At 52.9% G+C, this 27894-nt stretch overlaps 6 protein-coding genes across 7 annotated transcripts; all 6 read right to left on the bottom strand.

Moving 5' to 3' along the window:
- Positions 1-937: 937 nt before the first annotated feature.
- LOC118687470 (mas-related G-protein coupled receptor member A1-like) lies at positions 938-2576 on the bottom strand. Its single transcript, XM_036384461.2, has one exon. The coding sequence runs from the start codon at positions 2463-2465 to the stop codon at positions 1482-1484; it is 984 nt and encodes a 327-aa protein (XP_036240354.1). The 5' UTR covers positions 2466-2576; the 3' UTR covers positions 938-1481.
- Positions 2577-6023: 3447 nt separating this feature from the next.
- On the bottom strand, positions 6024-7004 carry LOC118687012 (proto-oncogene Mas-like). Its single transcript, XM_036383661.1, has one exon. It carries the CDS (start codon positions 7002-7004, stop codon positions 6024-6026), a length of 981 nt encoding a protein of 326 aa, XP_036239554.1.
- Positions 7005-8505: 1501 nt separating this feature from the next.
- Positions 8506-9931, bottom strand: LOC118687749 (mas-related G-protein coupled receptor member A1-like). The gene has a single exon (XM_036384860.2). It carries the CDS (start codon positions 9922-9924, stop codon positions 8947-8949), a length of 978 nt encoding a protein of 325 aa, XP_036240753.1. The 5' UTR covers positions 9925-9931; the 3' UTR covers positions 8506-8946.
- A 4199-nt stretch (positions 9932-14130) lies between these two features.
- On the bottom strand, positions 14131-15943 carry LOC118687001 (mas-related G-protein coupled receptor member H-like). 2 transcript variants are annotated; one of them, XR_008508431.1, is made up of 3 exons: positions 15771-15943; positions 15455-15571; positions 14685-14765 (listed from the first exon to the last, which is right to left on the bottom strand). XR_008508431.1 is itself a non-coding variant. In XM_036383639.2 (2 exons), exon 2 carries the CDS (start codon positions 15458-15460, stop codon positions 14537-14539), a length of 924 nt encoding a protein of 307 aa, XP_036239532.1. In that variant the 5' UTR covers positions 15461-15571; positions 15771-15943; the 3' UTR covers positions 14131-14536. The 2 variants fall into 2 exon arrangements, 1 of the variants encoding a protein (XP_036239532.1); XM_036383639.2 differs by having other exon boundaries at positions 14131-15571.
- Positions 15944-17892: 1949 nt separating this feature from the next.
- LOC118687751 (mas-related G-protein coupled receptor member X1-like) lies at positions 17893-26729 on the bottom strand. The gene is made up of 2 exons (XM_036384863.2): positions 26622-26729; positions 17893-19912 (listed from the first exon to the last, which is right to left on the bottom strand). Exon 2 carries the CDS (start codon positions 19799-19801, stop codon positions 18881-18883), a length of 921 nt encoding a protein of 306 aa, XP_036240756.1. The 5' UTR covers positions 19802-19912; positions 26622-26729; the 3' UTR covers positions 17893-18880.
- On the bottom strand, positions 24951-26706 carry LOC118686998 (proto-oncogene Mas-like). The gene is made up of 2 exons (XM_036383638.2): positions 26685-26706; positions 24951-26284 (listed from the first exon to the last, which is right to left on the bottom strand). The coding sequence occupies exons 1-2, from the start codon at positions 26704-26706 to the stop codon at positions 25332-25334; spliced, it is 975 nt and encodes a 324-aa protein (XP_036239531.1). The 3' UTR covers positions 24951-25331.
- Positions 26730-27894: the final 1165 nt, after the last annotated feature.

Genomic DNA, 27894 nt, shown 5'->3' with positions numbered 1-27894 from the left:
CGATCCTCCAGGATGAGAAAAGGACTTGCAGAAGGAGGTGGATGCATGGAAATGAGTCCTAGGAAAGTGATGTTTATGTATTAGATAAGAAAGACACTTTATTGATTCTGTGTGTTTATGATGGATAAAACCCCTGTTGTAAAGTCTCACCCCAAACAGAAATATGGAGAGATCCATCTGTGTGTCCTGCGGAGGTAAAGAATTCCTGCTTTTTCTAATGCTTCCGATTGTCTTGCAAAGTTTATTCCAACTGATTTTGGTATCACTCCCATTCTGATCTTCACACTTCTCCCCATCCCATCCCACCCCATCCCATCCCATCCCATCCCATCCCATCCCATCCCATCCCATCCCATCCCATCCCATCCCATCCCATCCCATGGCCACTCCCAGCCTTCAAGTGCTGCCCATCAGGCTCTGCTGCCCTCCAGTTGGGTCATTTGGGATCAGCAGGATCCAGATCCTTCCCAATATCCTCCGACCCTTCATGGACTCATCTGATAACCTCCAGACTCTGCCCAGGGCTGACTGTTCCCCTATGACAGCCCCGCTCCTGCCGTGCTCCACGCAGGACCATGGGCAATGTCTGTATTCTCCCAGCCATTTCTGCTTTTGTACATGAAAATTCACAATTTCTCAAAGAAAGGACATGAACAGCATTTAGCTGGCATGGTATCTCATGCCTTAACCTTGCTTCCAGGCCTGCCCCAGTCAGATGTCTCAGGCACTAAGAGAGCTGAGAGAGCAGCATTTCTGGCACATTTGCCAGAGCAGATGCAGACGTGTGTGCACACAGCCAGGCAGGCAGGCAGAGTCAGTGCAAGGTCCCTGTGAGCAATTGCCCTGGCAGGCAGTGAAATGCTCCCTGTGGATCCCTTTGCATCTCCTCCCTGTGCCAAGGGCTGGGCCTGGAGCCCTGGGGAGCTGGGCCCAGGAGCCGTGGGCGTTCGGGGATCAGCCGAGGGCAGCAGACGGGAGAGATCCCAGCTGGGAGAGGCCCCGGTGCCAGGGAGCTCCTGCTCAGCGCTGCTGGGCCCAGGAGAGCTCCAAGGGTCTCCTTTGGGGCCGCTGCTCCCAGGGCCCCAAGGGATGGGCGTCACTCCCAGCAATGCTTCACCCTGGCCACGCTTGGGGCCGGCAGCTTCCTGTGACAGTGGCAGAGCAGGGATGCTGTGGCATCCAGGGCAGTCCAGTAATTTCCAAGGCTGTTGATAAAAGCCCAGGAGGCCGTTGGACAGCAGCAGCTCCCAGGAGCAGAGGGTGTTTCTGATCAGCGCCACAGGAGCTGAGCCCAGGGGCTGCTCCTCCAGGCTGAGACCTCACAAGCACGGATCAGAGCCCAGAGCGGCCTGGAAAGGGGCTGGGGATGCACCAGCACAGGCAGGGTGATCCTGTGGGTATTTATTGATCAGGAGACTCAAGGAATCTCTCAGCCACTGTACCGGGGTCCTTCAGCAGTGCAGTGGAAGGGAACAACAGGCTCAGACCCCCATGTTCACAACAGAATCATCTCCACAGGCAGTGTTTTCTTTTGGCTCCTCAAACACCCTCTTGATCGCCTCCCTTAGGGACTGCATGGAGGAGTGCTTCCTGCAGCTCTCCATGGAGCAGTGTCTCCAGCAGCTCCTCATGGACCAGTCTCTCTTCCAGCTCCCCACCAAGAAACAGATGAAGGGTTTGATGCTGCTATTGATGCAGGCAAGTAGGAAAACCACCTGGGAGGACACAACCGTGTAACCGAGCTGCTGCAGGAAATTCCAGAGACTGAGGGGCAGACTGAAGAGTGCAACGAGGAAGATAACAATGTCGAGCCTCTTGTGTTGCTGCTGCTGCTGCTGGGAGCCAGGCTTGAGACGAATGAAGAGGATTGTGCTGGAAATGACCATGGGCACAGCAAATAGGAAGAGGTTGAGGGCGTACATGGATGTGAGAGCCACCTGGCATTGCTCCTGCTCGTGTGACTGGCACTGGGAAGTCACTGTGGGATTGACAGCGATGAAAATGAAGAGGAGGACCCAGAACAGTGCAGTCATCAACACCCACAACAAGTGCTCAGACAGTTGGAAACCACAGAATACCAGGCAGAGGACAGACCTGCACCTCTGAATGCTGATGAACATTAGCCGGTACAGCCCTATAATGTAGGTGAACAGTGACAGCTGGAAGAGCAAGCTTAAATACATCAGGGACATTATAGCAGAGCAGGACACTTCCTCCACAAGGAAGAGCAGGGTGGAGGGCAACATGAAGATGAGGAAGAGGAAGTCGATGATGGCCTGTTTGGAGATGAAGTGGGTGATGGCATTAACGTGCAGGAACCAGAGAACAACTCCATTCCCAGCCAGCCCACAGAGGCCAACAAACAGCGTCACAAAGTCTATGGCCATGTTGGTGACATTGATCTCACACGGAGCAGGCGTGTCAGTTGGTGAGGTGAAAAGAGGGGACACGGTGCTCACCTCCATGGATGGACGCGGGGCAGGGAGTGGGATGTGGCCCCTGGCTGTGGTCAGAGTGGATGGGCAGTCAGTGCTTGGAGAATCCAGGGATGGACCATGCAGCTCCTCAGCAGCTGCCTGCAGTGGGAAGGATTCAGTGGGGAGGAGTGAGATGTGCAGGGGAGGAGGGCAGTGGGAATGGTGGGGTGGGAGGGTTGGGCTGGTGTGCAGGGGATTGATAAATAAGAGAGAATAAATATTTTCAACACTCCTGAAGTTGCTCAAAGATTAGTGGCCCCTAAGTGGCCGAAAAGATTAAAGGACGTAAAGATGTGCACCTAGGGTGATAAATGTGGCTGGAGCCAATGCAGAAACAGATAAGGATGCCTGAAATATTTTTGAGGAAAGTTCCATTACAAGAAGCAAGAGCACATGGCCAAAGGAAAAGTTCAAGGTAAGGTCACGTTTAATATCAGAGTGAATACAACCACCAGAGACCCCTCTCAATGAACCTCCAGAAGCATCAAAGGACTCCAAGCAAGAAATGGATGCATAGAAATGAGTTCTAGGAAAATGGTGTTTATGTACTAGATGAAAAAGACTTTTAAATGTCTATGTGTGGTTATAATGGATAAAACCCCTGCTGTAAAGTTTCGTTACACGCAGATCAAAGAGTTTGTTCTGTTTGTGCTGTGCAGGTAAAGAATTCCTGCTTCCAAATGCTTCCCATTGTTTGTTCCCATTATTTCAGCCAATTTTGATGCTGAGATACAGACGGGATGCACAGGGCAGGGGAGGGGGGAGCTGGGGAGGGCCCTGGGGTCAGCGGGAGAGGGTGTCAGGAACAGAGCAGCTGCTGCAGGAGAGGAAGGTGGGGTAGGGAGGAAGGCAAACATTCCACTGACCTGTTCCCTGTGGGGCAGCAGCAGGCAAAGGGCTCTGTGCAGATCAGCGGCGCTTCCTGGTACCTCTTGCTCCTTTGGGATCCATGTGCTAAAGCGGCTCCTGGCAGGTCAGGGACATGAAGGAGAAAGTGTCCAGCTCACCAGGAGCTCCCCATTCCCGTCCTGCTGGCTCTTTCTGTGCCCTATCTCACAGATGTATCCCAAAGACTTGTGGGGTCACGGGGGAGTAAGAAATTGCAACTTTGGCTGCATTAGAGCATTAGAGTTTCACTTCTATTGGTTGGGTTGGGTTGTTTTTTTTGTTTTTTTTTTTTTTTTTTTGCTATAAAGGTAGTGAGTTTTGTCAAAACTCCACTGGAAGAATGGAATGGGTTGTCTTTTCCACCTGATTTGAAACTCTCCTTCCCTGGACCATGTCCCATTCTCTGACTGCCTTTCCTCTCCTGACAGGTTTCTACTATTTCTTATTTCTCTTCCATGAGGGGTCATGCTCCCTCCAGCAGCAGAGGGATGCTGGTGGTGCTGGTGGCACCAGAATGGTGCCAGCACTGCCAATGCTGGTAGAGCATCAGGCTGCTTCTCAGAAAAAACTCTCTTGCTGGTAAGAGGTCTGGGATCATTGCCAAAACCTGCCCTGGGCCCAAGGAAACAGGGCTGAGGCAAGAATTCCCATTTTTTCATTCAAATGCAGGCTCACACTGCGCAAGGGAAGAACAGCAAAGAGTTGCTTTGTGTTGATTTGGCACAGCCTGGTTTTTTGGTAGCAGGGGAGAGCCACAGAAAGGGGCTCCTGTTAGAAGCTGCTGGAAGCTTCCAGCATGTTTGACAGAGCCAGTTTCTGATGGCTCTGAAGATGGACATGCTGCTGGCTCAATTAGAGAGGTTGGTGATGCCTCTGTGATGACATTTTCAAGAAGAAAATCAAAGCAGCACACACACGGTTTTTACCAGGGATGGTGAGGCACTGCTGCTGGGGCCATCCCGCTGTGGCCGCTGCCATCTTGGTGTGGCCTGTGGCAAGCCTTGCCTGCCTGGCCGCCCCTAGCCAGCCGTGCTGTGGGCAGAAGGGCAGGGGCAGCAGTGGCAGCTACTCCTTCTCAGCACCCCACATAAAGAGATGTGCTAAATTGAGCCAGCACCCGCGGCGGCCGCTGCTGCCTGCATGGTGGTGGCGGGACCATGTGGGCGGTGGTGAAAACATGGCGAGCGATTTCCCAATGCGGATCCTGGACAAGACCAACCTCTCGGCACTGTGGAATATTGGAAGAATCTTGGAACTGAGAGAAGTTGTTGACAATGGTACCTAATGGCAGCAGTTTTTCATCTAGTCAGAAAAGAGAGGGAAGTGAGGACATGTGAGGGAAAACAACGTGGCGGCACCAAGGTGAAGGCTCCCTGATGCCTTCTCTTCTCCAGGCTCAGAGACCCCCAGAACATTCCCAGCTCAGAGACCTCAGAGAAGCCACAGGGAGGGGGTTGATGTCCCATGGAGCCCATGGTGACAAACACAGATGTCACCCTGCTCCTGAAAGGGTGTGGCTGTGCTGAGGAGCATGGATCTACCCTTCCCCTTGGAGCTGCACCATCCCAGCCTGCTGAGGGAGGCCAAAGCCAGGGCAGAGGAAGAATTTGTGAAGGCACAAAAGCACCAGCAAGGAAATCAGTTAAAAAAAGGTTTAATATTAAGCAAAACAATGTGCTACCCCTATTTGTGTGTTTGTGTATATTCAAGGGATTATTACAAAAGGACAGCGTGGGTAAGGATTAAAAGGAAAATGGCTTAAAAGCTTTAGAGCACCCCAACTTAACAGCACTTCAGTTACACCTTAAACTTAGCAATTCAGCAGAGGAATATCACTTAGCAGCATTTAACCTTATTTATGCCTGATCCTTGCTTCCAGGCCTGCCCCAGTCAGATGTCTCAGGCACTAAGAGAGCTGAGAGAGCAGCATTTCTGGCACATTTGCCAGAGCAGATGCAGATGTGTGTGCACACAGCCAGCCAGGCAGGCAGAGTCAGTGCAAGGTCCCTGTGAGCAATTGCCCTGGCAGGCAGTGAAATGCTCCCTGTGGATCCCTTTGCATCTCCTCCCTGTGCCAAGGGCTGGGCCTGGAGCCCTGGGGGGCTGGGCCCAGGAGCCGTGGGCGTTCGGGGATCAGCCGAGGGCAGCAGACGGGAGAGATCCCAGCTGGGAGAGGCCCCGGTGCCAGGGAGCTCCTGCTCAGCGCAGCTGAGCAGGAGAGCTCCAAGGGTCTCCTTTGGGGCCGCTGCTCCCAGGGTCCCAAGGGATGGGCGTCACTCCCAGCAATGCTTCACCCTGGCCACGCTTGGGGCCGGCAGCTTCCTGTGACAGTGGCAAAGCAGGGATGCTGTGGCATCCAGGGCAGTCCAGTAATTTCCAAGGCTGTTGATAAAAGCCCAGGAGGCCGTTGGACAGCAGCAGCTCCCAGGAGCAGAGGGTGTTTCTGATCAGCGCCACAGGAGCTGAGCCCAGGGGCTGCTCCTCCAGGCTGAGGCCTCACAAGCACGGATCAGAGCCCAGAGCGGCCTGGAAAGGGGCTGGGGATGCACCAGCACAGGCAGGGTGATCCTGTGGGTATTTATTGATCAGGAGACTCAAGGAATCTCTCAGCCACTGTACCGGGGTCCTAGAGTAGTGCAGTGGAAGGGAAAAACAGGCTCAGACCCCCGTGTTCACAACAGGATCATTTCCAGAGGCAGTGTTTTCTTTTGGCTCCTCAAACACCCTCTTGATCGCCTCCCTTAGGGACTGCATGGAGGAGTGCTTCCTGCAGCTCTCCATGGAGCAGTGTCTCCAGCAGCTCTTCATCGACCAGTCTCTCTTCCAGCTCCCCACCAAGAAGTAGATGAAGGGTTTGATGCTACTGGTGATGCAGGTGAGCAGGAAAACCACCTGGGAAGGTACAGCCGTGTAACCGAGCTGCTGCAGGAGAAACCAGAGACTCAGGGGCAGACTGAAGAGTACAATGAGGAAGATAACGATGTCAAGCCTCCTCTGTTGCTGCAGTAGGGAGCCAGTCTTGAGATGAATGAAGAGGATTGTGCTGGAGATGACCATGGGTGCAGCAAATAGGAAGAGGTTGAGGGTATACATGGAGGTGACAGCCACCCGGCATTGCTCCTGCTCGTGTGACTGGCACAGGGAAGTCACTGTGGGATTGACAGCGATGACAACAAAGAACAAGGCCCAGAACAGGGTTTTCATCACCACCAACAGCAGGCGCTCAGAAAGTTGGCAACCACAGAAAAACTGGCAGAGTATGTACCTGCACCTCTCGATGCTGGTGAACATCAGCCGGTACAGCCCTATACTGTAGGAGACCAGCGACAGCTGGGAAAGCAAGCTCATATATATTGGGGGCATTATAGCAGAGCAGGAAACCTCCTCCACAATGAACAGCAGGCTGGAGGGGACCATGATGATGAGGAAGAGGAAGTCGATGCTGGCCTGATTGAATGCTAGAAAGTAAGTGGTGGCATTAATGTGTAGGAGCCAGGGGACAGTCCCATTCCCAGCCAGCCCACAGAGGCCGATGAGCAGGGTCACAAAGTGCACGGCCACGCTGGAGACATTGATGTCACAGTGAGCAGGTGTGTCAGTTGGTGAGGTGAAAAGAGGGGATACGGTGCTCACCTCCATGGATGGATGCAGGGCAGGCAGTGGGATGTGGCCCCTGGCTGTGGTCAGAGTGGATGGGCAGTCAGTGCTTGGAGAATCCAGGGATGGACCATGTGGCTCCTCAGCAGCTGCCTGCAGTGGGAAGGATTCAGTGGGGAGGAGTGAGATGTGCAGGGGAGGAGGGTGGTGGAAATTGTGGGGTGGGAGAGGGAGGTGGGAGGGTTGGGCTGGTGTGCAGGGGATTGATAAATAAGAGAGAATAAATGTTTTCAATTCCCCTTAGGTTTCTTAAAGACTAACTGGGCATAGAGATGGATGGATGTAAAGATGTGGACACAGGATGATAAATGTTTCTGGAACAAGTGGGGAAACAGATAAGGAGGCCCAGAGTATTTTTGGGCAAGTTCTGTAATAAGAAGCAAGAGTACATGGCCAAAGGAAAATTTCCAGGCAAGGTCATCTTTTATACCACAGCACTCAGGGAATACGACCACCAGAGACCCCTCTGAATGATCCTCCACCCATCAAATGACTCCCAGAAGGATGTTGATGCATGGAAATGAGTTCTAGGAAAATGGTGTTTATGTACTAGATAATAAAACCTTTTTAATATGTATGTGTGTTATGATGGATAAAATCCCTGTTGTAAAGCCTCTCAAAACAAACAGAAATAAGGAGAGATCCTTCTATGTGTCCTGCTGCCTAATACTTCACTGGTAGCACCATTAGTTGGTGTTAGGAACTTTATTCTGTCTGATTTTAGTATCAATCCTTATCCATGCCACACGATGCCATGACTTGCCATGCCATGCCATGCCATGCCATGCCATGCCATCCCATCAGTGGCTGGTCCCCTGCTTGAAGCGATGCCCATCTAGCTCTGCTGTCCTCCAATTGGGACATTTGGGATCAGCAGCATCCAGACCCTTCCTTACCTCCTCCAGACGCCTCCAGAACCCTCTGACCCTTCTGGACCCCTCTGAGAACCTCCACACGCTCCCTGGGTCTGCCTTTTCCCCTATGACAGCCCGCTCCTGCCCTGCTCAACCCAGGACCATGGGCAATGTCTCTGCTTCCCCCAGCCATTTCTGCTTTTGTACATAAAAATTCACAATTTAGCAAAGAAAGGACATGAACAGCATTTAGCTGGCATGGTATCTCATGCCTTAACCTTGCTTCCAGGCCTGCCCCAGTCAGATGTCTCAGGCACTAAGAGAGCTGAGAGAGCAGCATTTCTGGCACATTTGCCAGAGCAGATGCAGATGTGTGTGCACACAGCCAGCCAGGCAGGCAGAGTCAGTGCAAGGTCCCTGTGAGCAATTGCCCTGGCAGGCAGTGAAATGCTCCCTGTGGATCCCTTTGCATCTCCTCCCTGTGCCAAGGGCTGGGCCTGGAGCCCTGGGGAGCTGGGCCCAGGAGCCGTGGGCGTTCGGGGATCAGCCGAGGGCAGCAGACGGGAGAGATCCCAGCTGGGAGAGGCCCCGGTGCCAGGGAGCTCCTGCTCAGCGCTGCTGGGCCCAGGAGAGCTCCAAGAGTCTCCTTTGGGGCCGCTGCTCCCAGGGCCCCAAGGGATGGGCATCACTCCCAGCAATGCTTCACCCTGGCCACGCTTGGGGCCGGCAGCTTCCTGTGACAGTGGCAGAGCAGGGATGCTGTGGCATCCAGGGCAGTCCAGTAATTTCCAAGGCTGTTGATAAAAGCCCAGGAGGCTGTTGGACAGCAGCAGCTCCCGGGAGCAGAGGGTGTTTCTGATCAGTGCCACAGGAGCTGAGCCCAGGGGCTGCTCCTCCAGGCTGAGGCCTCACAAGCACGGATCAGAGCCCAGAGCGGCCTGGAAAGGGGCTGGGGATGCACCAGCACAGGCAGGGTGATCCTGTGGGTATTTATTGATCAGGAGACTCAAGGAATCTCTCAGCCACTGTCCCAGGGTCCTTCAGCAGTGCAGTGGACGGGATCAACAGGCTCAGACCCCGGTGTTCACAACAGGATCATTTCCAGAGGCAGTGTTTTCTTTTGGCTCCTCAAACACCCTCTTGATCGCCTCCCTTAGGGACTGCATGGAGGAGTGCTTCCTGCAGCTCTCCATGGAGCAGTGTCTCCAGCAGCTCCTCATGGAGCAGTCTCTCTTCCAGCTCCCCACCAAGAAGTAGATGAAGGGTTTGATGCTGCTGGTGATGCAGGTGAGGAAGAAAACCAGCTGGGAGGACACAACCGTGTAACCGAGCTGCTGCAGGAGAAACCAGAGACTGAGGGGCAGACTGAAGAGTGCAACGAGAAAGACAACAATGTCGAGCATCCTGTTCTGCTGCTGCTGGGAGCCAGTCTTGAGATGAATGAAGAGGATTGTGCTGGAGATGACCATGGGTGCAGCAAATAGGAAGAGGTTGAGGGCGTACATGGAGGTGAGGGCCACCTGGCATTGCTCCTGCTCGTGTGACTGGCACAAGGAAGTCACCATGGGATTGACAGCGATGACAATGAAGAGGAGGGCCCAGAACAGAATACTCATCACCACCCACAGCAGGCGCTCAGGAAGTTGGCAACCACAGAAAAACAGGCAGAGGATGGACCTGCACCTCTCAATGCTGATGAACGTCAGCCGGTACAGCCCCATGTTGTAGGTGAACAGCGACAGCTGGAAAAGCAAGCTCATATATATTGGGGGCATTATAGCAGAGCAGGAAACCTCTTCCACAAGGAAGAGCAGGGTGGAGGGGACCATGAAGATGAGGAAAAGGAACTCCGTGATGGCCTGGTTGAAGATGAAGTCGGTGATGGCATTAATGTGCAGGAGCCAGAGGAAAACCCCGTTCCCAGCCAGCCCACAGAGGCCGATGAGCAGGGTCACAAAGTGCACGGCCACGCTGGAGACATTGATGTCACAGTGAGCAGGTGTGTCAGTTGGTGAGGTTAAAAGAGGGGACACGGTGCTCACCTCCATGGATGGACGCTGGGCAGGCAGTGAGATGTGGTCCCTGGCTGTGGTCAGAGTGGATGGGCAGTCAGTGCTTGGAGAATCCAGGGATGGACCATGTGGCTTCTCAGCAGCTCCCTGCAGTGGGAAGGATTCAGTGGGGAGGAGTGAGATGTGCAGGGGAGGAGGGCAGTGGGAATGGTGGGGTGGGAGGGTTGGGCTGGTGTGCAGGGGATTGATAAATAAGAGAGAATAAATATTTTCAACTCCCCTGTAGCTGCTTAAAGAGTAACTTGGCAGAGAGATGAATTCATGTAAAGATGTGGACACAGGATGATAAACGTTGCTGGAGCTAGTGTAGAAAGAGATAAGGAGGCACAGAGTATTTTTGGGGCAAGTTCTGTAATAAGAAGCAAAAGCACATGGCCCAAGGAAAAGTTCAGGGCTGGGTCACCTTTAATATCACAGCACACAGTGAACACAACCACCAGAAGCCCCTCTCAGAAAACCTCCAGGAGCATCAAAGGACTCCCAGAAGGAAGTGGATGCATGGAAATGAGTTCAAGGAAAATAGTGTATATGTACGACATAAAAAACTTTTTAATGAATGGTTATAATGAATAAAAACCCTGTTGTAAAGTCTCTCAACACACACAGAAATAAGGTGAGATCCTTCTGTGTGTCCTGCTGCCTAATACTTCCCTTGGTAACACCATTAGTTGGTGTTAGGTACCTTATTCTGTCGCATTTTGGTATCACTCCTCATCCATCCCATCCCATGCCATGCCATCCCGATGTGTTCCCAGTCCCTGGCCACTCCCTGGCTGCAGGTGTGGCCTGTTGGGCTCTGCTGCTGTCCAGTGGGAGATTTGGGATTGGTGGCACCCAGAGCCCTCCTGGCCCCTCCAGCCCCTGTGTGCCTGAAGCCTTGGGCTGGCTCCCTAGAACAGAGGCCAGACCAGGTGAAGTGAATAAAAGGAGGCATTGATGGAAGGCCTTCACAAGGTTCACTCTGGGCACTCCAAGCCATCCCTGTAGTGCCTCTTGTTTGTGTCCAAAGGAGGCTGGGGGGCTGGACACCAGGGATGGAGCTGGGGAGGGGCATCTCCAAGAGAAACACGGCCCCAAAGCCTTCCAGGGCAGCCTGGGGTGAGCAGCCCGTGGGGAGGGACTGGAGCCTCAGGCATGGGGCTGGGAGGGATGGGAAGGACGGGAGAGGGGTGGGCTGCATGGGGAGTGGGATGGGAGGGTGGTGTGGGAGGGGTGGGACATGATGGAGCTGGTGGGAAGATGTGGTGGGAAGGTGTGGGATGTGGTGGGGCTGGAGAGAAGGTGTGGGGTGTGGTGGGGCTGGAGAGAAGGTGTGCGGTGTGGTGGGGCTGGAGAGAAGGTGTGGGGTGTGGTGGGGCTGGTGACCTCAGGGAAGCCCCAGGGAGGGGGGTGATGCCCCGTGGAGCCCATGGTGACAAGCACAGGTGTCACCCTGCTCCTGGAAGGGGGTGGCTGTGCTGAGGACCACGGCCTCCTCCTCTCCTTGCTGCTGCACCACCTGAGCCTGCTGAGGGAGCAGCTGCAGGCAGTGGAGAGGAAGAATTTCTGAAGGCAGAGACACCTTTGGTCCTGGCTGACAACATTGAAAAGTAAAGATCTCTGGGGAGATCTCTGCTGTGACACTGACAGAGCACTCGGGGTGGGGAATGCTGAGCCCCTGGGCCATCGTGTCCGTGCCAGCCCAGCTCTGGGCACTGGGGATCATGGTTGCTCCAGGCAGCACAAGCCATGGCTGTGTCTCCGCAGACACCAAGACACTGAAGTCTTACAGGAAATCGTGTTAGACTAATAACAATTTTGAGTCAAAATTGTGAACATCTTGGAAATTTATTTGCCATAGATATGTCCAAAGAAACAATTTCCAGGCATATTTATACCCTATAATATCAGAGATTTTTTATAGATACTCCCCAAAGTGCTCCCAATATATTATATAATGATATCAATGTTTGTTTATTTTAATTATTCCCAGAATATGCAGTCTCTCTTTGTTTAATGGATAAGCCAGGTTTTTTCCAGGTAAACGGTGTTTTATTGGCAGTGCTTCAAAGCTGGTGAAGGACGTCCATGCCCTGTCTCCCTGCACTGTCAATGGGCAAGATGGAGGGGCTGAGGGAAAAAAAGGTGATTTAAAGCTTTATTTTAATTCTCATTACCATCTTCTGAATCTGTTATTAATAAATTTACTTGATACCAGAAAATTTGACCCGTTTTTTTGCAAAGAGTGTTTTTTCTCCCAGTCCTCATCTCAATTCATGACTCCTTTGTTAAGTTTTGTTTCCCTCTCCTCTGCCCAGCTGAGAGCAGGAGAAGGCGAGTGAATGGCCAGTGCCAAACCACGACAGGCTTGCAGCAGGTTATCAGCATCAGAGCCCACATTTCTTACTGCCAGTAGCCTTGAGGATGCAATAAAAGCCAATAGAGTCCAGATGTTGGGGTGCTGTGGTGTCCCTTCCAGCCCTTCACCAGAGCTCCTCCTCCTCCTCTTCAGTCTTGGGAACACTTGTGGTTGTCTTTTCCTGATCTCACCCCTTTGCAATCAGGGACACCTTCCACTAGACAGGGCTGCTTCAAACCCCATCCAGCCTGGCCTGGAACACCTCCAGAGATGGGGAGGCCAGAGCATCTCTGGGAACCTGTGCCAGGGCCTCTGCACCCTCACAGGGAGGAATTTCTTCCCAATATTGCCCCTAACCCTGTTCTCTGGCAGTGGGAAGCCATTCCCCCTTGTCGTGTCATTTCAGGCCTCTGTCCAAAGCCTCTCCAGTTCTTGGAGCCTCTTTAGGCCCTGGAAGGGGCTCTAAAGTCTCCCTGAAGCCTTCCCTTCTCCAGGCTGAACACCCCCAGCTCAGAGACCTCAGAGAAGCCACAGGGAGGGCGTTGATGCCCCATGGAGCCCATGGTGACAAACACAAATGTCACCCTGCTCCTGGAAGGGGGTGGCAGTGCTGAGGAGCACGGACTCCTTCTCCCCTTGGAGCTGCACCATCCCAGCCTGCTGAGGGAGGCCAAAGCCAGGGCAGAGGAAGAATTTGTGAAGGCACAAAAGCACCAGCAAGGAAATCAGTAAAAAAAAGGTTTAATATTAAGCAAAACAATGTGCTACCCCTATTTGTGTGTTTGTGTGTATTCAAGGGATTATTACAAAAGGACAGTGTGGGTAAGGATTAAAAGGAAAATGGCTTAAAAGCTTTAGAGCACCCCAACTTAACAGCACTTCAGTTACACCTTAAACTTAGCAATTCAGCAGAGGAATATCACTTAGCAGCATTTAACCTTATTTATGCCTGATCCTTGCTTCCAGGCCTGCCCCAGTCAGATGTCTCAGGCACTAAGAGAGCTGAGAGAGCAGCATTTCTGGCACATTTGCCAGAGCAGATGCAGATGTGTGTGCACACAGCCAGCCAGGCAGGCAGAGTCAGTGCAAGGTCCCTGTGAGCAATTGCCCTGGCAGGCAGTGAAATGCTCCCTGTGGATCCCTTTGCATCTCCTCCCTGTGCCAAGGGCTGGGCCTGGAGCCCTGGGGGGCTGGGCCCAGGAGCCGTGGGCGTTCGGGGATCAGCCGAGGGCAGCAGACGGGAGAGATCCCAGCTGGGAGAGGCCCCGGTGCCAGGGAGCTCCTGCTCAGCGCTGCTGGGCCCAGGAGAGCTCCAAGGGTCTCCTTTGGGGCTGCTGCTCCCAGGGCCCCAAGGGATGGGCGTCACTCCCAGCAATGCTTCACCCTGTCCACGCTTGGGGCCGGCAGCTTCCTGTGACAGTGGCAGAGCAGGGATGCTGTGGCATCCAGGGCAGTCCAGTAATTTCCAAGGCTGTTGATAAAAGCCCAGGAGGCCGTTGGACAGCAGCAGCTCCCGGGAGCAGAGGGTGTTTCTGATCAGCGCCACAGGAGCTGAGCCCAGGGGCTGCTCCTCCAGGCTGAGGCCCAATGAGACTTTCTGAGATCCCTGTGCAGCCTGATTTTAGGAAAATTAATCCACAAACATTAGAGGTTTGTGTCCAAAAAGAGACTGAGGAGTCCTTTGACTATATTTGAATAAAAAGAGAGGCCATGGGGCATTCCCCTGGGATCTCTCAAAATTTTGAAGGACACAGTCTCCCTTGTTATCCTAATTTCCCGGCCACATTTCCCTTCTCTCTTTCCCCACTGGCTTCGGTACTTGAGAGGAACAGAATGCCCCTTACACCTGATACTGTCGATTTCCTTCTAATATACAACCCTCCCTTTTAATTTAAACTTCTTACAGAATTTAGAGGTTTTTCTTCCCCATTGTTTCTTTCATCTTTCAATGTCTAATTTCATTTATCAGCAAACCCAAAGTTCATTTGAAAATGGAAATATCTTTTTCCATTCATCAATCAGTGGAATCCTTCCCATTGTTTCTTTTATCTCCCAGTGCTTGTATCTACCAGCAGACCCACAGCTTATTTGTAAAGACAAATCCTGTATTCTTGTTACTGGAAAGGGGGTGGGTGATGCACCAGCAGAGGGAGGGTGACACGTTAGATATTTATTCATCAGGTGAATTAAGGAGTCCCTCAGCCAGAGTCCCAGAGTCCCTCAGCAGTGCAGTGGGAAGATTCAACACACTCAGAGCACTGTGTCCTTGGCAGGATCATGGCTGTGGGCTGTTTTTTCTTCTGTCTCCTCAAAGATCCTCTGGAGGGAGAGCCGGAGGGACCCCATGGAGCAGGGCCTCCAGCACCTCCCCAGCAGGAAGTAGATGAAGGGTTTGATGCTGCTGTGGATGCAGGCGAGCAGGAAAGCCACGTGGGAGGGCACAACAATGTAGTCAAGGTACTGCAGTAAGTTCCAGAGGCTGAGGGGCAGAGTGAAGAGCACAATGAGGCAGATAACAATGTCAAGCCTCTTGGGTTGTGGTTTCTGGGAGCCAGGCTTGACCTTAATGAAGAAGATTATGCTGGAAATGAGCACAACGGGAGCACAGAGGAGAAGGGTGCAGGCGTACACGGAGATGAGAGACACCCAGCAGTGCTCAGATAGCTGGAAAAAACACAGAGAAATCATGGTGGCAAAGACAGTGATGAGAGTGATGAGCAGGGCAAGCACCACCCATGAGAGCTGCTGGGGATGGTGGCAGCAGAGCCAGAGCGGGCAGGGGATGGACCTGCACCTCAGGATGCTGATGCATTTCAGTGTGTACAGACAAAAGCTGTATGACACCAGTGGCACCCTGAAAAGAAACCACACATACTGCAAGGGCAGGATGATAGAGCAGGACACATTCCCCAGCAGGAAGAGCAGAGGGGAGGGCAACAGAATGAGGAGGAAGAGGAAGTCCAGAAGAGTCAGCACGAGGATGTAAAGGATGGTGCTGTTCCTGGACAAACAGCGGGAGCCAAGGAGCCAGAGCACTGCCCCGTTCCCAGCCAGCCCAGAGAGGCAGATGAGCAGGGTCACACTGTGTATGGCCACATCGGTGACATCTGTCTCACACAGATGATCTCCTTCAGTGGATGAGGCAGGAGATGGGGACACAGTGCTCACCTCCATGGATGGACACTGGGCAGGCAGTGGGATGAGGCCCCTGGCTGTGGTCAGAGTGGATGGGCAGTCAGTGCTTGGAGAATCCAGGGATGGACCATGTGGCTCCTCAGCAGCTGCCTGCAGTGGGAAGGATTCAGTGGGGAGGGGTGAGGTGGGAGGGTTGGGCTGTTTGGCAGGGAATGTGAAAGGAAAGCTCAGGGCAGAGGAGGGGGGAGCTGGGGAGGGCCCTGGGGTCAGCGGGAGAGGGTGTCAGGAACAGAGCAGCTGCTGCAGGAGAGGAAGGTGGGGTAGGGAGGAAGGCAAACATTCCACTGACCTGTTCCCTGTGGGGCAGCAGCAGGCAAAGGGCTCTGTGCAGATCAGCGGCGCTTCCTGGTACCTCTTGCTCCTTTGGGATCCATGTCCTAAAGCGGCTCCTGGCAGGTCAGGGACATGAAGGAGAAAGTGCCCAGGTCACCAGGAGCTCCTCACTCCTGCCCCACTGGGTCCTCTCTGTGCTCTGTCCTTGTGTTGCTCCTCCAGGCTCAGTGGGGTCATAGGGCAGGTGGAAGTTGTTTTACAGCTTTGGGTATGTCAGAGCTCCACTCCCTCTCAGTTATTTATCTTGAATATTTTTTTTCTTTGCTACAAAGGAAGTGACTTTTGTCAAAAGTCCACGTGAAGAATTTTGCAAATGGCTCCTCATTTCCTTCTGATTAGAAACACTCCTTCCCTGCAGAATGTCCCATACTCCAACCGCCTTCTCTCTCTCTCTACTATTCCTTGTTTCTCTTCCCTGAGGGGTCATTTTCTGTCCAGCAGCAGAGGGATGCTGGTGGTGCTGGTGGCACTGGAATGCTGCTGGCAGTGCTGGTAGTGCTGGTGAAGCATCTGGGTGCTTGTCAGAAACAGCTCCCATTCTGGGAAGAGCTCCAGAACCACTGCCAAAACCTCCCCTGTGCCCAAGGAAGCACAAATGAGGCAAGAATTCCCATTTTTGTCATTCCAGTGCAGGCTCACAGAGCCCAAGGGAAGGACAGCACTCAGCTGCTTGCAGCCAGGCTATCAGCACTTGGAGCCCACCCTGATTACTGCCAATGCCCTTGATGATGCAATGAAAGCTATCAGGGACCAGGGTGCTGTGAACCCCCTGCCAGCCCTTCACCAGAGCTGCTCCTGCTCCTCCTCAGTCCTGGGAACACTTGGGCTTGTTTTTGTGGTTGTCTGATCCCTGACTGTCCCTTTGCCAGCAGGGACATTTTCCACTATCCGACGTTGCTCCAAACCCCATCCAACCAGGCCTTGAACACTTCCAGGGATCCAGGGACAGCCACAGCCTCTCTGGGCAATGTATGCCAGGGCCTCAGCACCCTCACAAGGAAGGATTTCTTCCCAATATCCAATCTGTCCCCACCCTCTGTCAGTGGGAAGCCATTCCCCTTGTCCTGTCACTCCATGCCCATGTCCAAAGTCCCTCTCCAACTCTCCTGGAGCCCCATCAGCTCCTGGATGATGAAGTGTTTGCACTTGAAAGGATTGGGCTGGTGAGGGGATGTGAGATGCCATAGCTGGGGACACAAACACGGTGTCAGCAGGGAAGAGAGGTGACAGCTCTGGTCCCAGGGCCACCACACAGACGGCAGTTTCCAGGAGGAGCATCCCAGATCCCTGAGGCACATGTCAGACTGGGTAGGAATCATCTTGGAATTCACTGTAGGCTGCTATCATCAGGAAAGCTCTTGCATTGAAATCTTTGCTCTTTTGAAAGGAAGCTCAGGGAGGGCGTGGCCGGGGTGACACAGGAGACAAGGAAGGTGCTGGGAAGCAGAAAAAGTACATGGAAGTATAATGGTCCTTCTGCACTTGCCTTGGGAGAAACGCCCTGGCTGAGTTGTTCTTCCCTGGACAAGAGGTTCCACCATGGAAAGTTTTGGGTTTCCAATGGACAGGAAAACAGGAGACAGGGAGAGAAAATCCCTTCCAGATGTCAAAGTCTGTCTCTTCTGTTAATTATTAACAACTGTGTTAATAAATTCTCCTTAGCTGTTTAACCTCAAGTGTGTCTCCAAATCCTGGCTCCCCACCCACAGCTTTCACTCTCATTTCCCTTTCCAGAAGCAGTGGCATGTTGGTTTCCCCTGGATTTAAGGCAGTGGGAAAAAGAGGGACAACTTCCCCCTGAGCAAGAGCTGTGGCTGCTGCCCAGGTCTCTCCCAGGAGGAATCAGGAGCTCTTGGCAGTGCCAACATCATCCCAGCCATTGCAGGCACGTGCCTTAGGAAGGGCTCTGGTATGAGACAGGTGGATGCCCTGCTCCCAGACCAGCCAGAGGCTTTAGAATGGGATAAAAGAAGGAAATGAGCCATTTTGGACCCTGTTCACCAGGGTCAGACTCTGCAGGGAAACCTGGTTGTTGTTTATTCAGTAAATTCAGAGGGTGGGACCTCCACAGTGGAAAGAAACAAAAACCATGAATCCAAATCTGATTGAGGGGTGGTTCCAGAATGACAAAGATCAGGACAGGCTGGACTGTGGCTGAAGCTGCTGTGCAGAGTGGCTGTGCAGCTCCTCCTGAGGGTGGCCAGGCTCAGGATGGAGGTGCTCAAGGGCTTCCCTGGACACTGATGCTGGGGAACCAGAGGATGGATGGCCCCATTCTGCAGAAGAGCAGCACAATCCCCTAATTTCTGTGCAATTAAGTGGTCCAAGCATCTGGTGATGGAATTTCCATATTCCATGTATTTTCTGGATACAGGCACAGGAGTTCAGTGGAGTTCCCTATCGACCCTGCACTTTACTCAGAAGGATTCAATTCTGGAATTGAAGAATGTGACAAATTCCCACGGAAAGGATAAGGGAATGTTGCTGTCCCTCCCCAGCTCTGCAGCCCTACCTGGTGTCCCTTCCCATCAGCTGGGAATGCAGGGCTGGCTCTGCTGGACAGAAGGGGAAGGATGCTCCCTGTGATCCCAACCCCTCTCCTGCCATCCAGAGGCACCAGCCCTGCAGGGATTTAGGAAATCACTGGCACCCGGTGCTGGGTGTGTCCCCAGGGATGAAGGTGTGCCATTCTTTGCAAGCAAGAGCTCCCTGAAAACACCATGGAACTCATCTGCTGAGGCAAAGGAGAGGGAGTTCATTCCCTGGGGCCGAGGCCATGAGGGTCATTCCATGGGGAATAGAGCTGGGGGACAGCACTGAGCCCAGCTGCACTGCTTGGAGCCATGTGGATCCAGGAGGGAGGAGGAAAGCCATGCTGCAATGTGCTCCCTGCAGAGCATCCCACAAAAATCACCCAAGGCAATGCCCGTGCTCCTTTGTCCTGCAGGAATACAGCACCATGGGGAGGGTGATCCTGTGGATATTGATTAACCAAGAGGCTCAAGGACTGCCCCTCAGCCACTTTCCTGGGATCCTTCATCAGAGCAGTGGAAGGGATCAGCAGGCTCAGAGCACTGTGTCCATGGCAGGATCATTTCTGTCGGCTGTTTTTTCTTTTGGCTCCTCAAACACCCTCTGAAGGGAGAGTCGGAGGGATCCTATGGAGCAGGGCCTCCTGCACCTCCCCACCACGAAGTAGATGAAGGGTTTGATGCTGCTGTGGATGCAGGCGAGCAGGAAAACAACCTGGGAGGGCACAACAATGTAACGGACCTGCTGCAGGAAATTCCAGATGGTGAGGAGGAACATGAAGAGCACAACGAGGAAAGTAACGATGTCGCGCCTCTTGAGTTGCTGCTGCTGGGAGCCCCACTTGGCATTAATGAAATTGACTGTGCTGGAAATGGCCACGGGTGCAGCCAAGAGGAGCAGGATGATGGTGTTCATGGAGATGAGAGCTGCCCTGCAGTGCTCCTGCTCGTCTGATGGGCACAGGAATGTCACCGTGGGAATGAGAGTGAAGAGAGCAAAGAAGGCCCAGTATTGGATAGTTCCCACCACCCACACCAGGCGCTCAGGAGGCTCCCAGCAGTAGCAGAGGTGGAAGAGCTTGCGCATGTACAGCACATTGCTGCTGGCTATCAGCCAGAACAGCCCCCAGTACAGGGACACCACTGACAGCTGGAAGAGGAAACTCAGGTACAGCTCGGGCAAGATGGGAGAGCAGGACACGTCCTCCACCAGGATGAGGAGGGCGTAGGGGACTACAAAGAGGAGGAAGAGGAAATCAGTGACAGCCAGCTGAAAGATGCGGTAGTTACGGCTTATCAGGCTGAGGAGGCCGATGACAGCCCCGTTCCCAGCCAGCCCACAGAGGCCGATGAGCAGGGTCACACTGTGTATGGCCACATCGGTGACATCTGTCTCACAGAGATGATCTCCTTCAGTGGGTGAGGCAGGAGATGGGGACACGGTGGTCACCTCCATGGATGGACGCTGGGCAGGCAGTGGGATGTGGCCCCTGGTTGTGGTCAGAGTGGATGGGCAGTCAGTGCTTGGAGAATCCAGGGATGGACCATGCGGCTCCTCAGCAGCTGCCTGCAGTGGGAAGGATTCAGTGGGGAGGAGTGAATGTGCAGGGGAGGAGGGCAGCGGGAATTGTGGGGTGGGAGAGGGAGGTGGGAGGGTAGGGCTGTTTGGCAGGGGGCTAATAAATAACACAGAGAATAAACAGTTTCAGTTCTTCTGAAGTTGTTCCAAAGTAAAGTGGCCAAAATTTAAAAGGATGTGTTATAGATGGATAATGAGATGACTGAGTCTCACAGTTAAGGGATGAATGCTGTGTGAATATTAAGAGAAGCTTTATTGATATATAATTATGTTATTGTAGTCTGTTGTTTAGATGTCCCCTGTTCTCCCCATAGTCCCCTTCTCTCCCCTCTGTACTGTTTCCATTAGTGAGCCTGAGCCATCTAGGACAGGCAGAAAGAAGGGGTGTACAAAAGCTTGTTGCTGGGGGGAAGAGGTGCAGCATGAGAACACCTGACCCTCGAGTCAAGTTGCAAGAAAGCAGGCTCCAGCAATAAACACAAAGAAGGGCTGAGTGACAGACTTTGGGAGGGGCCAGGTTTAGCTGATGCAACCCCCAGGCTATCAGAGGTGAAGCATCCATCTTGAAGATCAGCCAGACACGTGGTGGGCAGCCATGAGGGAAGCTTCCAGGCCTGCTTCTGATTATTCAGTCATTTGGTTGCATTTTTTGTTAAGGTTTAATGAACCTTTAAAGTTTAAAATGGTCCGTTGTTTCTCACAGGATGTAAAGGCTGGCACACAGGATGACAAACATGGCAGGAACCAGTGCAGAAACAGATCAGGAGGTCTGCAGTGGTTTTGGGGTAAATTCTGGAACAGGGCGCAACAGTGCATGGCCAGAGGAAAAGTTCAAGGCAATGGCACCTTTAATATGGCAGTATTCATTGAATATGACCAGCAGAGAGACCCCTCTGAATAAACCTCCAGGATCATAAAAGGACTTGCGGGAGGAGGTGGATGCATGGAAATGAGTACTAGGAAAATGGTGTTTATGTATTAGATAAGAAAAACTTTTCAATGCCTACATGTGGTTCTAATGGATTAATACCCTGTTGTAAAGCCTCACCATACACACAATACAAGGAGAGATCCCTCTGTGTCCTGTACAGGTCAAGAATTCCTGCTTCCTCATGCTTTGCATTGTGTTAGAAAGTTTGTTCTGGCCCGTTTCAGTATTAGGACACAGACAGGATTCACAGGAGGAGAGAGAGGATTTGGGGAGGGCCCTGGGGTCAGCGGGAGAGGGTGTCAGGAACAGAGCAGCTGCTGCAGGAGAGGAAGGTGGGGTAGGGAGGAAGGCAAACATTCCACTGACCTGTTCCCTGTGGGGCAGCAGCAGGCAAAGGGCTCTGTGCAGATCAGCGGCGCTTCCTGGTACCTCTTGCTCCTTTGGGATCCATGTGCTAAAGCGGCTCCTGGCAGGTCAGGGACATGAAGGAGAAAGTGCCCAGCTCACCAGGAGCTCCTCACTCCTGTCCTGCTGGCTCCTCTCTGTGCTCTGTCCCGGTGTTGCACCCCAAGGCTCAGTGGAGTCATGGGGTAGTGGGGGAATCGAAAATTGCAACTTTGCCCACTTCAGAAATTCAGTTTCTCTGAGTTATTTATGTTGGGTGTGGGGGTTTTTTTGATGTTTTTTTTTTTTTCCTACAGCGGAAGTAGCTCTTGTCAGAAGCTCTAAAATGAACATTTTTGTGATTGCCTCCTCTTTCTCTGCTGATGAGAAACACTCCTTCCCTGCAGAGTGTCCCATTCTCCAACTGCCTTCCCTCTCTAGGTGGGTTTCAACCATTCCTCATTACTCTTTCCTGAGGTGTCATGGTCTCTGCAGCAGCAGTGGGATGCCGTTGGTGCTGGTGGCACTGGAATGCTGGCAGTGCAGGCAGTGTGGGTGAGGCAGCTGGGTGCTTCTCAGAAACTGCTCCTGTTCCAGGAAGGGCTCTGAGGTCTCAGAGCCAAAATATGGTCTGGGCCAAGGAAGCACAGTTGAGCTGCTTCGTCCTCCTATCCTGATCCCTATCTCCACCCCTCTCTCCATCCCCACCCCATCCTATCACATCCCACAGGTGTCCCAGACGGAGCCGTTCCCCACTCTGAGCATGGCCTGTTAGGCTCTGCTCTCCTCCAGTGGGGAGATTTGGGATTGCCGGCACCCACACCTGCTCCAACCCGCTCCGAGCCTCTCCTGACCCTTCTGAAACTGCCTGCAACACCCCAGACCATCCCCAGGGCCCCCTTTTCACCCCCAACAGCCCCGATCCTGCTGTGCTCCAACAGGGACCCCCGGCAGTGTCCCTGCTCCTCCTGGCCACAGGGTTCTAGGACCCAGGAGGGAGGAGGAAAGTCCAGCTCCAATGAGGTCCTCAGGAGAACACAGGATGGTAAACGTGCCTGGAGCCAGTGCAGAAAGAGATTTGGAGGCCTGCAGTGGTTTTGGGGCAAGTTCTGTAACAGGAAGCAACACTGCATGGCCAAAAGAAAAGTTGAAGGCAAGGTCACCTTTAATATCTCAGCACTCAGTGAATATGAACACCAGGGACCCCTGTGAATGAACCTCCAGGGCCAGGAGAGGACTTGGAGAAGGAGGTGGATCCATGGAAATGAGTCCCAGGAAAGTGATGTTTATGTATTAGTTAAGAAAAACAAACTTTAACAACTCTGTGTGCTTATGATGGATAAAACCCCTGATGTAAAGTCTCAACCCTAACAGAAATATGGAGAGCTCCATCTGTGTGTCCTTTGGAGGCAAAGAATTCCTGCTTCCTAATGCTTCCCATTGGGTTTGAAAGTTTATTCCAGCTGATTTTGGTATCACTCCCAGTTCCCATCTCCGCTCCTCTTCCCATGCCCTGCCATGCCATGCCATGCCATGCCATGCCATGCCATGCCATGCCATGCCATGCCATGCCATCCCGATGGGTTCCCAGTCCCTGGCCACTCCCTGGCTGCAGGTGTGGCCTGTTGGGCTCTGCTGCTGTCCAGTGGGAGATTTGGGATTGGTGGCACCCAGAGCCCTCCTGCCCCCTCCAGCCCCTGTGTGCCTGAAGCCTTGGGCTGGCTCCCTAGAACAGAGGCCAGACCAGGTGAAGAGAATAAAAGGAGGCATTGATGAAAGGCCTTCACAAGGTTCACCCTGGGCACTCCAAGGCTCCGAGAGCGGCTGCACCCAAAATGGACAAATGGTCATGAGTTTTTCAGACAGATAGAAGTGTGGTCCATTTACAAATCAGGGGTTAATCCCCCAATTACAGCTTCAGGTAATGAAGTCATTTAGCCCCAGTTTTCCCTACCTCAATTCATTTTTGTCTGTACTTTTCTTGGCCTCAGGTAGTAGAGTGTCCTTGAATTTCAGTCCTAGAGGGATTGTTTTGTCTGCCCAAAATGTGCAGACAGTTAACTAACACTTCCATGGAGTTTAGAGTTATGCCCTAATGCCGTACAGGATATGAAAAATAGAAATGCTAAAATCCTAAGGCCTCATGCCCCCCTCTGACATCCTCTAGAAATTCCCCCCAGGCTGCCTTCCCCTCCAGACTTCCCCGCTCCTCTCCTGCCCCACTCAGGACCCCAGGAGTGTTTCTGCTCCTCCTGGCAATTCCATGCTTCTCCAGCCCATTGAAGAGCAGTGGAGCCATCCCTTTAGTGCCTCTTGTTTGTGTCCAAAGGAGGCTGGGGGGCTGGACACCAGGGATGGAGCTGGGGAGGGGCATCTCCAAGAGAAACACGGCCCCAAAGCCTTCCAGGGCAGCCTGGGGTGAGCAGGCGGTGGGGAGGGACTGGAGCCTCAGGCACGGGGCTGGGAGGGATGGGAAGGACGGGAGGTGGGTGGGCTGCATGGGGAGTGGGATGGGAGGGTGGTGTGGGAGGGGTGGGACATGATGGAGCTGGTGGGAAGATGTGGTGGGAAGGTGTGGGGTGTGGTGGGGCTGGAGAGAAGGTGTGGGGTGTGGTGGGGCTGGTGACCCCAGGGAAGCCCCAGGGTGGGGGGTGATGCCCCGTGGAGCCCATGGTGACAAGCACAGGTGTCACCCTGCTCCTGGAAGGGGGTGGCTGTGCTGAGGAGCACGGCCTCCTCCTCTCCTTGCTGCTGCACCACCTGAGCCTGCTGAGGGAGCAGCTGCAGGCAGTGGAGAGGAAGAATTTCTGAAGGCAGAGACACCTTTGGTCCTGGCTGACAACATTGAAAAGTAAAGATCTCTGGGGAGATCTCTGCTGTGACACTGACAGAGCACTCGGGGTGGGGAATGCTGAGCCCCTGGGCCATCGTGTCCGTGCCAGCCCAGCTCTGGGGATCATGGTTGCTCCAGGCAGCACAAGCCATGGCTGTGTCCCCGCAGACACCAAGACACTGAAGTCTTACAGGAAATCCTGTTAGCCTAATAACAATTTTGAGTCAAAATTGTGAACATCTTGGAAATTTATTTGCCATAGATATGTCCAAAGAAACAACAAGTTCCAGGCATTTTTATACCCTATAATATCAGAGATTTTTTATAGATACTCTCAAAAGTGCTCCCAATATTTTACATCATTATGTAGTTGTTTTGTTTCTTTTAATTACTACCAGAATATGCTGTCTCTCTTAGATTAATGGATAACCCAGGTTTTTACCAGCTAAGCAATAATTTATCTGATTTGATGTTCTGGTTAGACAATTCCATTTTTGTAAGTTTTCTTATGTGCACAAGTCTGGGAAATGGCTCCCTTATTGCCATTACAATTTATCTCTTACATTTTATTATCAACACTTTTGGTGTGTATAGGCCTTGGAGTTCCTAATTATCTCAAGATATCATTCTTATTATATGATGTGTAATTTCTAGTTATATGATAATCATTAAAAATACTTTATTGAATTTTGTTCTCGAACAATTGAGTAAATTCTCTAAGGGCTATGCGCTGATAAAGTTTTCTACTGACACTCAACCAACACATATCTAAATCAAAACCAGCAAAAAAACCACAGTCAAATATGCCTTGACTAATTAAACATAGTTCATTACAGAAATTTCTAAACAATCACAGAATTCCTGGCTAACAACCTCTCTGTCCCCTCCCTCCAGCCACATTCCAGGCTGGCAGCAGCAGCCAGAGGAAGCCAGGAAGTTCTGGCAGAGGGGGCAAAGGCAGCTCAGGGTTCATGGTGCTGTTTATTGGTATCAGAGGTCAGTGGGATGCAGGAACCAGGTGCCAGGGGGAATTTTGGGGTGACAGCCGTGTTGGGAAGGATTCTTTTGGGGGTAAAGTGCTCTAGGACCTGTGAGGGAGAAGCAAATCCATGCTCCAATGTGCTCTGTGCAGAGCATGCCTCCCACATGGCCCCTGTCACTGCCTCTGCTCCCTTTCCCTGCAGGAATAAGGGTGGGAGGGTGATCCTAAGTCCCTGCCCCATGGTCCTGCATGGGGGCACTTGAAGGGTTCAAGAGGCTCAGGTCCCCGTGTCCCTGGTGGCATCATTACTGGGGACAGTGCTCCCTTCTGGCTCCTCAAAGACCCTCTGGAGGCACTCCCTGAGGGACCCCATGGAGCAGTTCCTCCAGCACTTTGTTACTGAGATGTAGATGAAGGGGTGGATGCTGCTGTGCATGCAGGCAAACAGGAGAACAAGCCGGGGGGACACAGTGGTGTAGCCGAGCTGCTGCAGGAAATTCCAGAGACTGAGGGGGAGAGTGAGGAGTACAGCGAGGAAGACAATGAGGTCAAGGCTCTTGGGTGGCTGCTGCTGGGAGCTAGCCTTGAAGTGAATGAAGAGGATTGTGCTGGGAATGACCACGGATGGAGCAAAGACGAGGAAGTTGAGGATGTACAGGGAGATGAGAGCCCCCTGGCAGAGCTTGTGTTCCTGTGACTGGCACAGGGAATTCACCGCAGAAATGGCAGCGATGACAGTGATGGAAAGGGCCCAGAGCACGGCACTGACCACCACCCATGAGAGGTCGTGGGGAAGGTGGCAGAAGAGCCCAGGTGGGCAGAGCATGGACCTGCCCCTCTCGATGCTGATGGCCGTCAGCCGGTACAGCCCTACGCTGTGGAACATCCGGAAGAGGAGGAAAAGGAAGCGTATGGATGCTGGGGGCATGATGGAGGAGTAGGAGAAATCCTCCACCAGGAAGAGCGGAGTGGAGGGGACCATGAAGATGAGGAAGAGGAAAATGATGATGGCCAGGTCAAGGATGTAGGCAGTGATGGGTTTCATGGTGTCCCTGTGGATGCGGAACCCGAGGACCCAGAGCACAGCCCCGTTCCCAGCCAGCCCACAGAGGCTGATGAGCAGGGTCACACTGTGTATGGCTATGCTGGGGACATCTGTCTCACACAGATCATGCCCTTCAGTGGATGAATTGTCAGGGGGGACATGATGCTCATCCCAATGGATGGACACTGGGCAGGCAGTGGGATGTGGCCCCTGGCTGTGGTCAGAGTGGATGGGCAGTGAGTGCTTGGAGAATCCAGGGATGGACCACACCACCCCTCAGCAGCTGCCTGCAGTGGGAAGGATTCAGTGGGGAGGAGTGAGATGTGCAGGGGAGGAGGGCGGTGGAAATTGTGGATTAGGAAAAGGTTGGGAGGTTCACCAGGAGATGTAGAAGGAAAGCTCAGGGCACAGGAGGGGGGAGCTGGCGAGGGCCCTGGGGTCAGCGGGAGAGGGTGTCAGGAACAGAGCAGCTGCTGCAGGAGAGGAAGGTGGGGTAGGGAGGAAGGCAAACATTCCACTGACCTGTTCCCTGGGGGGCAGCAGCAGGCAAAGGGCTCTGTGCAGATCAGCGGCGCTTCCTGGTACCTCTTGCTCCTTTGGGATCCATGTCCTAAAGCGGCTCCTGCCGGGTCAGGGACATGAAGGAGAAAGTGCCCAGGTCACCAGGAGCTCCCCACTCCCATCCTGCTGGCTCCTCTCCGTGCCCTGTCTTGGTGTTGTTTTGCAAGGCTTGGCGGGAGAGTCGGAAATTTAATCTTTGGCTACGTCAGAATTTCACTTCCTGTGAGTTTTTTGTCTTGACCTTTTTTTTCTATTGTAGTGAAAGTAGCCCAACATGCAGATTTCTTTGAATGAAATTGCCTCCTGATTATAAACTCTTTTCCAAATGGGACATTCTCCAAATGCTTCCCCTCTCTCAGGAGGTTTCTACCATCCCTCATTTATCTACCGTGAGGGGTCACTGTCCCTCCAGCAGCAGAGAGCTGCTGGTGGGGCTGGTGGTGCTGGAATGCTGCTGGCAGTGCTGGAAGTGCTCACAGCACTGTGCAAGCATCTGGGGGCTTCTCAGAAACACCTCCCATTCTGGGCTGATTTTCAGGATCATTGCCAAAACCTTCCCTGGCCCCAAGAAAGCAAACTGAGCTGAGAATTCCCATTCCTGTCATTGCAATGCAGGCTCACACAGCCCAAGGGAAGGACAGCACTCAGTTGCTTGCAGCCAGGTCAGCAGCACTTAGAGCCCACCCTGATTACTGCCAATCGCCTTGATGATGCAATGAAAGCGGTGAGGGACCAGGTTTTGGCGTGTTGTGATCCCCTTTCCAGCCCTTCATTAGGACTCATCCTCCTCCTCCTTGCACTTTGGAGCCCTTGTGTTTGTTTTTACCTGACCCCACCCCTCTGGGCAACCTGTGCCAGGGCCTCAGCACCCTCAGAAGGAAGATTTTCTTCTCAATATCCAATCTGACCCAACCCACTGTCAGTGGGAAGCCATTCCCCCTTGTCCTGTCACTCCATGCCCTTGTCCAAAGTCCCTCTCCAACTCTCCTGGAGCCGCATCAGCTCCTGAATCCTGAAGTGTTTGCCCTTGAAAGGATTGGGCTGGTGAGGGAATGTGAGATGCCATAGCTGGGGACACAAACACGATGTCAGCAGGAAGAGAGGTGACAGCTCTGGTCCCAGGGCCAGCAGTTTCCAGGAGGAGCATCCCAGATCCCTGAGGCACATGTAAGCCTGGGTAGGAATCATCTCACCTCAGCTTTCTAGGAATTCCTTGGAATTCACTGTAGGCTGC

This window comes from Molothrus ater, chromosome 6 (genome assembly GCF_012460135.2).
Source record: "Molothrus ater isolate BHLD 08-10-18 breed brown headed cowbird chromosome 6, BPBGC_Mater_1.1, whole genome shotgun sequence".
Taxonomy (NCBI): domain Eukaryota; kingdom Metazoa; phylum Chordata; class Aves; order Passeriformes; family Icteridae; genus Molothrus; species Molothrus ater.
Note: the sequence above shows the minus strand (reverse complement) of the source record. Positions and strands in the feature narration are given on the sequence as shown.

What these genes read in the sequence shown, in the direction of transcription:
- LOC118687751 (XM_036384863.2), bottom strand. Translation starts at nt 19,801, where the DNA reads ATGGAGGTGACCACCGTGTCCCCATCTCCTGCCTCACCCACTGAAGGA.
- LOC118687001 (XM_036383639.2), bottom strand. Translation starts at nt 15,460, where the DNA reads ATGGAGGTGAGCACTGTGTCCCCATCTCCTGCCTCATCCACTGAAGGA.
- LOC118686998 (XM_036383638.2), bottom strand. Translation starts at nt 26,706, where the DNA reads ATGGATCCCAAAGGAGCAAGAG. An exon ending in GGATCCCAAAGGAGCAAGAG is followed by an intron (nt 26,285 to 26,684) that starts GTACCAGGAAGC and finishes CTGCCTGCCCAG; the next exon opens with TGTCCATCCATTGGGATGAG.
- LOC118687749 (XM_036384860.2), bottom strand. Translation starts at nt 9,924, where the DNA reads ATGGAGGTGAGCACCGTGTCCCCTCTTTTAACCTCACCAACTGACACA.
- LOC118687012 (XM_036383661.1), bottom strand. Translation starts at nt 7,004, where the DNA reads ATGGAGGTGAGCACCGTATCCCCTCTTTTCACCTCACCAACTGACACA.
- LOC118687470 (XM_036384461.2), bottom strand. Translation starts at nt 2,465, where the DNA reads ATGGAGGTGAGCACCGTGTCCCCTCTTTTCACCTCACCAACTGACACG.